We start from the raw sequence: 12,475 nt of genomic DNA on the forward strand, positions 1-12,475 counted from the left end.
TCCCCTTCCACCCATTTGAAGCCAAACAGAGATTAAGTGCTCTCTAACCATCTAGAGAGAGGGAGAGAGCTGCACAACCTCTTCGGAAGGATACCCGAGTTCAGAAGTCTGATTTCACACCTCAGAACTGAGACTGGGCAGTTCAATCCAGCTACGTAACTCTTGCCTGCAGGTCGTGATTGCCACCAACATTGCGGAGACATCGCTGACTATTGATGGCATTTACTATGTGGTGGACCCTGGATTCGTGAAGCAGAAGGTGTACAATTCTAAGACAGGGATTGACCAGCTCGTGGTGACTCCTATTTCTCAGGTAGGGCAACTTCTTCTGGCAGCTTTTCTGAAAATCCTGGTTAGGGCTTTTCTGACATTTTTTATGGTTTTGTATTTTGAACTTTATTGTTTTAAGGTATTGGCTGCTTTGTTGAGATACAGGAGATTTTGTGTTGTTTGTTTTTAATCTTCAGAATAGTCTTTCAACATTAAAAAACCCCATACAACTGGAATTAAAAAAAAAAAAGAAATTGAATCTTAGCACCCTTGATTATCTTAAGAATATTATTTTTAAAAATATTGCACTTAGCCACAAATATCTGAGATAGTAATAAAATTCAAGAAATGATAATAATGTGTTTCTTTGGTAATTATGGAACAGTTTCCTGCCTAAATTATATTTTAAACTCAAATGGATTAAAGATCTAAATGTAAGGCCAGAAACTATAAAACTCCTAGAGGAGAACATAGGCAAAACACTCTCCAACATGAATCACAGCAGGATCCTCTATGACCCACCTCCCAGAATATTGGAAATAAAAGCAAAAATAAACAAATGGGACCTAATGAAACTTAAAAGCTTTTGCACAACAAAGGAAACTATAAGTAAGGTGAAAAGACAGCCCTGAGATTGGGAGAAAATAATAGCAAATGAAGCAACAGACAAAGGATTAATCTCAAAAATATACAAGGAACTCCTGCAGCTCAATTCCAGAAAAATAAATGACCCAATCAAAAAATGGGCCAAAGAACTAAACAGACATTTCTCCAAAGAAGACATACAGATGGCTAACAAACACATGAAAAGATGCTCAACATCACTCATTATCAGAGAAATGCAAATCAAAACTACAATGAGGTACCATTACACGCCAGTCAGGATGGCTGCTATCCAAAAGTCTATATTTTAAAATGAATATCCTGATCATCCTTTTTGAAGGCAGTTTTTGAAGGCAGTTCCCCAGTGTATCTGAAATGTAAAAGTTCATTTCTTGAACCTAACAGTTCTGCTTCTGGAAATAAATCTGAAAGTTAGAAATGATTGAATTCATATCCAAAGGTAATGGAAAAGGATGTTCATGAAGCATTATTTGTATTAGAGGGAACCTGGGAAAATTCTAAATTAGTTCTGAAAGGGAAGTAGTTTAATAAAGTATGGTAAATTCATGCCATAGAATGTTTACATTAACATAGTGGTGTGTATCTGTATTTAATGAGGTAAGCACATAACTGTGATATGTTATTTGAAAAAAGTGAGCTGCAAAGTAGCATGAGTAGTATAATCCAGTTTTTGTTTAAAAATAGATGGTATGCGCCTGTGCACAGGGTATGTGAACGTCCCTGCGATTGAAAGCGTAGTGTAGGCAAAATGTTGGGCAAGGTTCTTTCTCGGTGGTGCTGCTGGTTTCTGTGCTGGTGGGTAAAGCACGTTTTCTTCCTGATACTTTTATATATTGTCTTAATACTCTATAAGAGGCATGTGTTACTCTCATAATCTATAATTCCATAAGGCTATTTTCATTTTGAAACTTAAGTAATAATAGCTGACACTTGCAGGGTACTTCCCATGTACCAGGCACTGTCCCAGGTACTTTCATGCACATGAACTCATTACATTCTCAGTTGATCTTCTGTGGTAGATGTTATTATCCTCATCTCACAAGTGAAACTGAGGGCCAGTGACTTGCCTAAGGTCACATAGCTGGTAGAGCCAGGATTTAAACCTGGGCAAGGGAGTTCCCTGGTGGTCGTGGTTAAGACTCTGCATTTTTAATGCAGAAGGCATGGATGGGTTCAGTCCCTGCTCAGGGAGCTAAGATCCCATATGTCTGCTGTGCGTGCGTGCGTGCATGTATGTGTTTGTGCTCACTTGCTCAGTCATATCCGACCCTTTGCAACCCCACGGACTGTAGCCCACCAGGCTCCTCTGTCCAAGGGATTCTGCAGGCAGGAATACTAGAGTGGGTTGCCATGCCCTCCTCAAGGGGATCTTCCCAACCCGAACCCATGTTTCCTGAGTCTCCTGCATCACAGACAGAATCTTTACCCACTGAGCCACCTGGGAAGCCATGCCTGCTGTGAGATGTGGCCCAAAAAGAAAAGAAAAAGAAATTAAACTTGGGCAGTGGTCCCAGCATGTGTGCTTCTGTACCAGTTCTTCTGGGGGTGATACGTGCAACTCGCAGTGATGGAGAAATTATTCATATCTGCCCTCCGTAATTTGAGAAACATCTGTAGAATGTTGTGGAATCTGATTGCTGCCTCCCTCTGAGTGGGTAGTGACCTCTCATACTCTTATCTTTTTGGTTTGGAGCTGGCATATAAATTCATAAACCCTGATACTATTTATAAGACAGATGGTTTTGTCAGAAAATGGCCCTCTCCAGATTGCTATTCACTGGTTTCCTAGCAACCTAGGGCTAACCTACATATTGTTTTTAATTTTAAAAATTAGCGCCCCTCTCCCCTGAGTACAGAAGTAATATAACATTATTTTGAAAATTGCCCATAGTCCTATTGCCACCAACCACTGTCTTCATTATGATGTTTTTTCTTGCCTATCTTTTTTCATGTTTATTTCAGATTGAAATTTTAATATTGTAGTAAGTATGTGGGTTTCGATTAATATTTAACTTCCTGATAAGGTAAGTTAAGGTAATAAATGTTCATTTTTGGATATTTGTTAAAGAAAATAGAACTCATCTACAAGCCTAGCATCAGAGTTAGCCAAAGTTAACATTTTAGGGCATTTTTTCCCTAGTTTTTTATTTCTGATAGTTTGTATATTTACATTAAGATTAAAAAAATAAAATTAGTATTGTTTGGCGATTTGCTTTTTCACCTCTATGAGTGAACTTGTTCATCTGCCATTGAGCATCTCAAAAACTTGGTTTTTAAAACAGCTGCAGACTCGTTCACTGGTATGATTACGTTGTATTTATTCAGTTCACTTACATTTTTGGTTATCATGGTGGAGGGTGGGTTTTGTCATTTGGTTTTATGCTTTCTTATGTTGTGCCATGCTAGTTTGAAGGTATATTTCTGTGATCTTTACAGTATTTCTTCTATTCACTTGCTTGTATTAATATTTGGCCTCACTTGAACAGACTTCTCTGAGTGGGGATGATTAAGAGCGGTGGTAAGAACTCTTGGAAATAGTCCTAGAGGAAGTGAAATAAACCCCATTTTAGGTTTTGCCCATTGCAAAGTGCCCCCTTTCTACAGATTTCCTGGGTGAAGCCATTAAGGAATGCTTAACAGATCTGTTACTTTTATTCCCACCCCTCTAGGCTCAGGCAAAGCAACGAGCTGGCAGAGCTGGGAGAACAGGCCCAGGGAAGTGTTACAGGCTGTACACAGAACGTGCCTACCGAGATGAAATGCTGACCACCAACGTGCCAGAAATTCAGAGAACCAACTTAGCAAGCACAGTGCTCTCACTCAAGGTAGAAATCACTGTCTTGTTAGAATGGGCTGGTGGAGCAGTCCAATTCTGTGGCCTTAGTAAATGGATCTCGGTTTTATGAATCTTGTTAAATACTTCAGTAACCTCATGGAACCCGTCCCTTTGGGTACAAGGCAAACGGCTGTGATAACAGCCTCTCCACCGTGGGTCTGGGGCTAAATTGGCATGTGTGCTGTGTTGTTTTTTTTCTTGCCATCATAACCAGCAGGATATTTGGTTATAAAAGATTTTAGTTAGGAGCATTATCTGTCTAACAGGATATTAGAAAAATCAAGCCAGTGCCAAACTGTGGACAAACTCACTTCCCTCAACCCTTTAACTTTCACATCCAAATTCTGTTCTTTTAAAACAGAAGCAAAACCCCCAATCCTAAAGCTTTGCAAGGGAACAACTGTTAGTACAGGTTTCAGACTGGCCCCTTGGGGCTGGGTTTCATTCTAAATCACTGCTCTTCCTCTCTCAGTCCCCATGAGAGCCTTCAGTCTCTCTTGGCAGGGGGAACTGCATGAGGAATTTCCCAGATGATGGCACCCCTACCCAGCGCCGCGCCCCCGCACCCCCCACCCCCGACTCCAGTGCCGCCCTGGAGCTCTGGCACTTTACTAACGCACAGTGTTCTGTTGTAATTCATTATTCATTCCCTGTACGAAAGGCTAAAACAGAGCTTCAGAGGAAAAAGACAAAAAAGCCTGCTCCAGTCTCTGAAGTGAGAACAGAGAGGCATCTGTGGCTCAAAGTTCTGCTCTGAGCTGTGTGTCTTTGGTAAATTTACCTGCTCGGCTCTCTGCTCTGTATTCTCCTCTCAAAGTGGGGGGCTGTTAATAGTCTCTCCTGTGGATAAATGAGATAGTGCAGGTAAAGGCACTTGGCACAACACGTACTGATTGCTAACATAATTCCTTGTTGTTATTCATACAGTAAGCAGTTATTGAACACCTGCTGGGTTTATGGTCACCATCACTTCTGTGGGAAAGAAACAGAAAGCTTAGGTCCTGCCTTTATACACATTTGGATAGTGCATCATTTGTTTCTTTTATTCATCAAATTAGCCAACAGATGTATCAAATGCCTGCTCCGTGGCAGGCAGGCGATTGCATGTGGTTCTGTGTGTCACCATGGTGAACTCTGAGAGCAGGGGCCATATCTTAGTCCTCTTTGTATCCCTCCCACCTAACATGGCACACAGGGCACTTTCTGCATACACAGGAGATATTATGTATGCAGGAGACACGGCTAGCTGGTTGTTATTTCTCTTTCTTTTTTTAATTATGGTAAAATATATAACACATTGTCATTGTAATCTTTTAAAATGTCTAGTTCAGTGGCACTAAGTGCATTCACATTGAGTAGTGATGGCTATCACTACTATCCATTTCCAGAACTTTTTGATCATCCCAAATTGAAACTCTGTGCTCATTTAGCTAAACTATCCCCTTCCCCCTCCCTCCTGCCCCTGGTAACCAAATTACTTTCTGTCTCTATGAATCTGCCTAGCCTAGGTACCTCAGATAAAAGGAATCACACCTATTTGTCCTTTTGATCTGGCTTATTTTACTTGTTGTTTTCAAGTTTCATCATGCTGTAGCATGTATTAGAATTTCAGTTGTTTTTAAGGGTGAGTAATATTCCATTGTATGTATATACAGCGTTTTGTTTATCCATTCTTCTATTGATAGACTTCTGGGTGGTTTCTACCTTTTAGCTATTATGAGGAATGTTGCTATGAACTTTAATGTACAAATATTTGTCCTGAGTCCCTTCTTTCATTTCTTTTGAGTGTATACCTAGAAGTGGAATTCTTAGATCACCTGGTAACTCTGTGTTTACCTTATTGGTGAATCACCAAGCAGCCGCACAGTTTTATTCCCATCAGCAATGTATGAGGATTCCTGTTTCTCCATATCTTGCCAACACTTGTTATTTTCTTTCTTAAATTATGGCTGTCGCCATCCTAGTGGGCATGAAGTGGTATTTCATGGTGGTTTTGATTTGCATTTCCCTAATTACTGGTTATATTGAGTATCTTTTCTTGTGTTTGTTCCTATTTTTTTATATATCTTTGGAGACATGTCTACCTTTGCCCATTTTTAAATTTTTGTCTTTTGGTTTTTGAACTAAATATTCTGAGAGTATTTTTTTTAATGTTTCCCAAGAAAGTATATATATTATAACAGTCTTGAGGTTTGTGTGACCCAGCCCTCCTGCTAATCCCTGTGGTAACTTCTCTGGTAGCTTCCTAATTGCAGTTGAAGAAATAAGAAGGTGATAAGTAGTCTCCCTCCATGTGAGCACTGGTGAGGCTGACCCTGTCATCTACACATTGTTCCCTTCTGTTCTAGGCCATGGGCATCAATGACCTGCTGTCCTTTGACTTCATGGATGCCCCGCCCATGGAAACCTTGATCACAGCCATGGAGCAGCTGTACACGCTGGGGGCCCTGGACGACGAGGGCCTGCTTACTCGCCTGGGCCGCAGGGTAGGGGACAGCCCTAAACCTCGGTTGCTTTGGGGAAGATTCCCTGGCTAGCCTTCCATTCTTTCTGTTCTGTATAAGAAATTAAGCTCTGAGGCCCTGGATAAGCTTTGACTAGAATTCTGCATGCCTGTGTTTAACTTGGATTTTCCACTATTGCTTGAAACTATTTCTTCTTTACAGAAAAAGAAATTCTATCCAACTAATCTTACTTCATGATATGTAATTGAGTTTAGCCTTTGAAAAGATGTCTGTAAAATTCCCACCTGCCCCAACAGTAGTTATAATCTTGGTCATATACATTTTGTTGAAATTTATTTGGGAAATAAAATAAAAAAAACTCTTCTAATAGAGTGAGGCATCCCACATCATCATGCTTGGGTAAACTTCCTGTGGTCTGTTACCCACTCTGAACCAGGACTCCAGGTGGGTCTTTCCCAGGGTAACAATTGTAGTTTCTTCTTCTCCCTCTAGATGGCAGAGTTCCCTCTGGAGCCAATGCTGTGCAAAATGCTGATCATGTCTGTGCATCTGGGCTGCAGTGAGGAAATGCTGACCATTGTGTCCATGCTGTCTGTGCAGAACGTCTTCTACAGGCCCAAAGTAAGGAGTGCAGGCCTGCGTTTATGTAGGGGTCAGGCGAAGTTGGGTAAAGTCAGCCTGTTGCCACCCAAGTGCTTAATGTGCACACTTGATTGGGCCATGGAGGGCGTCCCAGCAGTGCTGGGTGTTCAGTCAGTAGGTATTGGGTGGGAAATGAGCTCCCTACTGCTTGCAGGATAAACAAGCCCTTGCAGATCAGAAGAAGGCCAAATTCCACCAGACCGAAGGGGACCACCTCACCCTGCTGGCCGTATACAACTCCTGGAAGAACAACAAGTTCTCCAACCCTTGGTGCTACGAGAACTTCATCCAGGCCCGTTCTCTGCGCCGGGCCCAGGACATTCGCAAGCAGATGTTGGGCATAATGGACAGGTAACACCCGGTGACTTCTGTTCCAGTTGGGTCTCCCTGAATGCCGTGCTGTGTATGTACTTGTGTCTCTGCATGTGTCTGTGAAGCTGAGGGCGCCTGTACTCTTGCTCTTCACATAAAACTCTTCTCCTCCAGCTTTTCCATCTCTGTTGTACTCCTTCCAGGTGAGGATGGGGCTGAGAGTCACTTCAGGAAGTTCCTAAGAGGAAGATGATATATTAGTTGTTGAAAATGCTCTTTGTTTACAGCATCTGTGACATTATTAGTTGGGTTGAATTATAACCCAGGCAAAGTGTCTGGTTCTTGTGGCATCTGTCTTGCCCACTGTGTCGAGCTGCCCCTGTAGTGCACTTAAGGCTGGAAGGAGGGTCCTAGTGCCGATTCTGGGGGCCCCACGAGGTGGGTGTTGGGTACTGTCATTCTGGAACATAGAATCTCAGAAAGCAGAATAGTCTCCCATCTTTGTCCTCTCTTGACTTATTCTCCTGCAAGACACAAGCTGGATGTGGTGTCCTGTGGTAAGTCCACAGTCCGAGTGCAGAAGGCCATCTGCAGTGGATTCTTCCGGAACGCTGCCAAAAAAGACCCACAGGAGGGTTACCGGACACTGATCGACCAGCAAGTGGTCTACATCCATCCGTCCAGTGCCCTCTTCAACAGACAGCCCGAATGGTAGGTGGACAGAGAGAACTTGGGAATCAACTGGCTCTTTGTGTTTGTGTCCCCACTCACACCCAGCACTTCCTAACGTTGCTTATGTTTCTAGAGCAGCAGAAGCCTGAATTAGACACAGTATCGGGCCCTTTTGAGAGAAATAAAATCACAGGGGTGAGAGCTAGGAAGGATCTTAGAGATCTAGTGAGGTGATTAAATTTTTACTTTTTCAAATAGTATTTAAAGAAAAGTGAAATCTTACCCACCTTAACATAAAACTGATTTAAAACCACTGTGCCACCATGGTGGTAGAAGAGAGCTGGAGACATAGAGCCTGGCCTGCTCGGCTTTCCCCATTCCCATGTGGCAGTCTCACAGGTCCTCTTCAGGGTCCTAGAGTTCTATGGAGACAGCCCAGAAAGCCACCCTCACACTTCATAGAGCAGGAAACAGAGGTTCAGAGAAGGAATATGATTTGGCTCCGTGTCACTTAACTCATTGGAACCGGCAGCTTTCTTGTGGTGAGAGGTGTGCAGGCACCTCAGTATTGGGGTATGGCTGTCATAAACAGGGACTCCAGTCTCCTCAGGGGTCGGGTCGGAGAGGTAAGAGGGTCAAGTGCAAGCTCAGCTGAGGCCCACCAGGGACCAGGGTGACTTGACCCCGGAGCAGGTCCTATGTTGCAGGCTTGAGCTCTCTCTCTGCTCCCCTCAGGGTGGTGTATCATGAGCTGGTGCTGACCACAAAGGAGTACATGCGTGAGGTCACCACCATCGACCCCCGGTGGCTTGTGGAGTTTGCACCAGCCTTCTTCAAGGTCTCTGACCCGACCAAGCTAAGCAAGCAGAAGAAGCAGCAACGGCTGGAACCCTTGTACAACCGCTATGAGGAGCCCAATGCCTGGAGAATATCCCGAGCCTTCCGGCGGCGCTGAAAGGCAAGAGTATGTTGGCCTCACCTGCAGCCCTGGGCCAGGGCTCAGCCTCGCTCTTATTGATGAGAAGCTGGTCCTGAGGATACAGCTGTCTGGTGGCTGAATATCTCAACTGAGCATTTCCTAAACTTGACTCTCCTTCCTTCCCTGGTGGTAAAATAGAAACAGGGATTTATGCCTGGTGTGATCAGAGCCTCCAGGCTCCACCACCCCAAGGAGGGGCCAGCAGGGCTCACACCTGACGTGTGGTCCACTGCGTCATCTTCACGAAAGGGTAAACTTCTGCAGCTCTTGGATGGGAAAGGGGAGCCACGAGCGTCTGCTTCGTGGATTCAGTGAGGGCTCTGAGGCCCTGACTGGTACTCTGTAGGGGAGGGAGCCATGAAGCTCACCCAAAGTGTTGGCCTCCCCCCTCTCCTTCATACCCCTGTCCAGCCCCTGTCCTTTTGCTTAACCTCCTGCAAATATTTATTTTCATAAGGAAACAAAAATGGTTCTCTGTGGCTGTTTCTTTTAGCTGAAAGGTTAGGCTGTTGGCCTGGGCTGAAGGTGGGGAGATTTAGTATCTGAGGCTTCAGTGGAGAGTCCCCTGAAACCAGAGCCTGGGGCTCTTTGGACTGAAGGGTGACGCACACCCAGACCTCCAGTGTTATCTCTCAGCATCAGCACTGGTCCAGAGCTGCAAGCACCACACCGTGATTAACCACATCCACTGCACAGGCATTCTGCTCTGGGAACCTGAGTGATTACAGATGCCGCATATTAAATACAGAAGGCTCTCCCTGGCTCCCTCTCCCACCTGCCAAACTCACAACATGTAGTGCGTCCTATTTCCTCTTGAAACACACAAGTAGTCGCACAACTTTCAGCTTATTTTTGGTTTTATTTTTATCCCCCTGATCTCTTTAACAGAATTTTCTCTGGTCAAAGCCTCTCTTCCTCCACCCCAAAGTGAAAATCAACATCACACCTGTGCTCCTGGCCGCATGCTTGGTGGTTTTCTCCTAGCATTTGGTTGGGGAATGGCCTCCTCCCAGGGCCCTGCTCATATTTATCCTGACAAGCCTCTAGACTTGGAAGACCATCAGGCAGATGCTGCCAGGCCAGGCTGTGGAACTTCCGGGAAGTTGGGTCTGGTGGAGAAACCCCTGGCAGATTGGGCACATCCTGTGTTATGGCCCGAACTGTCTCCTGTCTCCCTACACTTGAGAGTTCTGAAATGATATAAATACTAGGACTACTCTACAGTGGTACGTTGGACACTAAAGGAGACTTCTACAACCTACTAGGATGTAAAGGAATGTAGGCCACTGTTGGGCAGCAGACCTGCCTAAGGACACAATTCAGAAACAACCCAGCAGAGTCTGTTGATGGTAGATCCCTGCCCCTTCATTAGCTGAGTGAGCTCCTGCAAGTCTCGGTGTGCCTCGCAGGAAACCTAGGCCAGCAGTTGAAGTCAGAGGTTCTAAAGGTCCTTTAAGGCCTTGTGGGGAGACGGAGGAAACTGAAGCAGAAGCAGAGGCTGGCTACCCAGAAAGATTCCTGGCCAGGTCTGTCTGGTTTAGGAACAAACTCTGGGCTTGGCAGCCCACCTGTCCCAGCTGGGTGACCAGCATTGACGGCATTGGCACCTCTGAAGTCATCACTGCCAAGAAAGGAGGTTTGGATTTTAAGCTGAAGTTGAATGGGGGATGTTTAGCAGGCCAAGGCTGAGAGACAGTGGGCTGGTCATCTTCTGGGTTAGGTGAGCAAAAGGGACCCCGGCTCTGCGGGTGTTCTTGAACATCTCCCCAAACAGCTGGAGTCACCGTCTGTGCTGTGACAGCATGGCAGGGGTCTGACCTTTTGACTGTCCATGAGGAAACAGCATGTATGCAGCTCTGCTGAGCCCGCCTAGAGAGAACAGGGGGCGGGGGGGGGGGGGCGCTCCCGGCCAGATTGGGCAGGAGGACCCGCCTGCTGCTCCTACACAATGGGGCCCTTGTTTCTCTTCCTTGAAGCAGTATTTCCCCGAGATGGAGTGACAGCCCAGAAGAGGATGTGGGTCTCGTGCAAGGAGCTGGAAACATCTTGCTGTTCATCTCACCCCTGCGGGAGCCTGCCCCTGCACTTGTGCTGAGTCTGTGCCTGTCTGTGTGCTGGGGGACCGGCCCTGTGGGCCATGTGTCAGCTCTCCTGTTGGGTCAGGCGCCTTGGTCCCGGGTTTCCCTTCATCCAGTTTGGAGTGCGGCTCGGTTTTGGCTGTCTCTCCTTCAGCCAGAGAATTCTCTCCTGTGGTCGTAGTTGTGGTCTGGTAGCCATCTCCTCCTCAGAGCAGTGCCCTCCGCGTGTAAGGATTTGAAGAGTTCTGAGGAGTGGCTTGTTAGCATTCCAGAGGACAGAGGTCACATGACTCAGCCCGTGGAGACCTTTCCAGGACCCTGTCTCTCCTCCTAAGGCACCTACTGAGACCTCAGGGTTTCCACTTGACCTTTGCCCCTCTTCTCACCATGATAGCCTAGGTTTCATGCACAATTGCAGGCTTCCCTGGGTCGGGAAGATCTGGAGGAGGAAATGGCAACCCATTCCAGAATTCTTGCCTTGGGATATCCCAAGGACAGAGGGGCCTGGCGGGCTATAGTACATGGAGTCAAAAAGAGTTGGAGGTGACTGAGCAATTAACACTCATGTACAATTATGTATTTTTAAAAACTTGTTTTTTAAAAATTTTCTGTCTATTGCTGTAAAGTTAGCACATTGTTTTCTATTTCGGGGGGGGGGGGAAATAACATTGCTTTTTATTTGTGGGTAGTGGTCAAGAGGCATCTCTTCCTGCAGTCTTGGTCTGAGTACTGGGCAGGGGCTGTGGGTGAAGCATCAGCTGTGGTTGGGCTGGCCCCACCTCAGCGCAGAGGTTCGCGGCGGTTCTGATGTAATTGGATGGAGAGCACCTGATTTCACCCGAGTCTGGCTCCTAGGAGGCTGTTTACAAGGGACTGCCCATCCTGCCCTTCCCTCCTCCACAGGCCCTGTCGTATCTCCTACCACACTTCCTTTTTAGATGTCACCACTTTTTCAGCCTGGGCTCCCACCTCCCAACCCTGAAAACGTGGCCCAGGGTTCTGTTCTCCCCTCAGATTTGGGCAAGGAGAATCCATGCTGTTTCCCTTCCCCTTTGCTGCGAAAGTCTGGCATGCTCTTCCTTACTGGCCAGGACCCAGGACTCGGGGCCGCTCCAGCCTCTGTGTACCCTCTTGCCTGGGTGCCGCCTTTTCCTGCTCCCCTCCGTACAAACTCTGTCCCCACCTTCAGCAAAACAGCGACCTGGAGCCACAGCACGAGGGGACACACAACTGGGGTTTGTACACATGGGTAGCATGGTCATGGGAATATCTGTGATCACAGAAACCACAGACCAAACCCTGCCTAAGGAAGCCCCAGGAGGGCTTCAAGGCTCTCATCAATTCCCCTCCGCCTAACCTGGACGGGGAGATGGCTGCCCATCAATACATGAGATATTTCAGACATTCTTCTTGATAATCCTGGGAGGGAGAAGTCAGCAGCTATCACTGAGCCCTTTTTCCAGAGGAAAAAGGCAGAGGTCATTTGTTTTTCCTAAACCCATATAGGAGGTTAAGTGTCAGGGCCAGGGCCCAAACTCTGGTTATGTGTCTTTCAAACCCCAGATCCTTCTCCCATGGCAGCAACGAGGACACAGGA

At 46.0% G+C, this 12,475-nt stretch overlaps 1 protein-coding gene across 1 annotated transcript in view; it reads left to right on the forward strand.

Moving 5' to 3' along the window:
- Positions 1–9,267, forward strand: part of DHX8 (DEAH-box helicase 8) — a 28,468-nt gene extending 19,201 nt beyond the window's left edge. The window contains exons 17-23 of the mRNA XM_043904746.1: positions 173–313; positions 3,564–3,719; positions 6,079–6,216; positions 6,688–6,816; positions 6,992–7,188; positions 7,681–7,860; positions 8,557–9,267. Of these exons, the coding sequence (XP_043760681.1) occupies positions 173–313; positions 3,564–3,719; positions 6,079–6,216; positions 6,688–6,816; positions 6,992–7,188; positions 7,681–7,860; positions 8,557–8,776 (1,161 nt within the window). The 3' untranslated portion in view covers positions 8,777–9,267. The remainder of the gene's footprint in view (positions 1–172; positions 314–3,563; positions 3,720–6,078; positions 6,217–6,687; positions 6,817–6,991; positions 7,189–7,680; positions 7,861–8,556) is intronic.
- Positions 9,268–12,475: the final 3,208 nt, after the last annotated feature.

Source organism: Cervus elaphus, chromosome 5, assembly GCF_910594005.1.
Source record: "Cervus elaphus chromosome 5, mCerEla1.1, whole genome shotgun sequence".
In the NCBI taxonomy this organism is placed as follows: domain Eukaryota; kingdom Metazoa; phylum Chordata; class Mammalia; order Artiodactyla; family Cervidae; genus Cervus; species Cervus elaphus.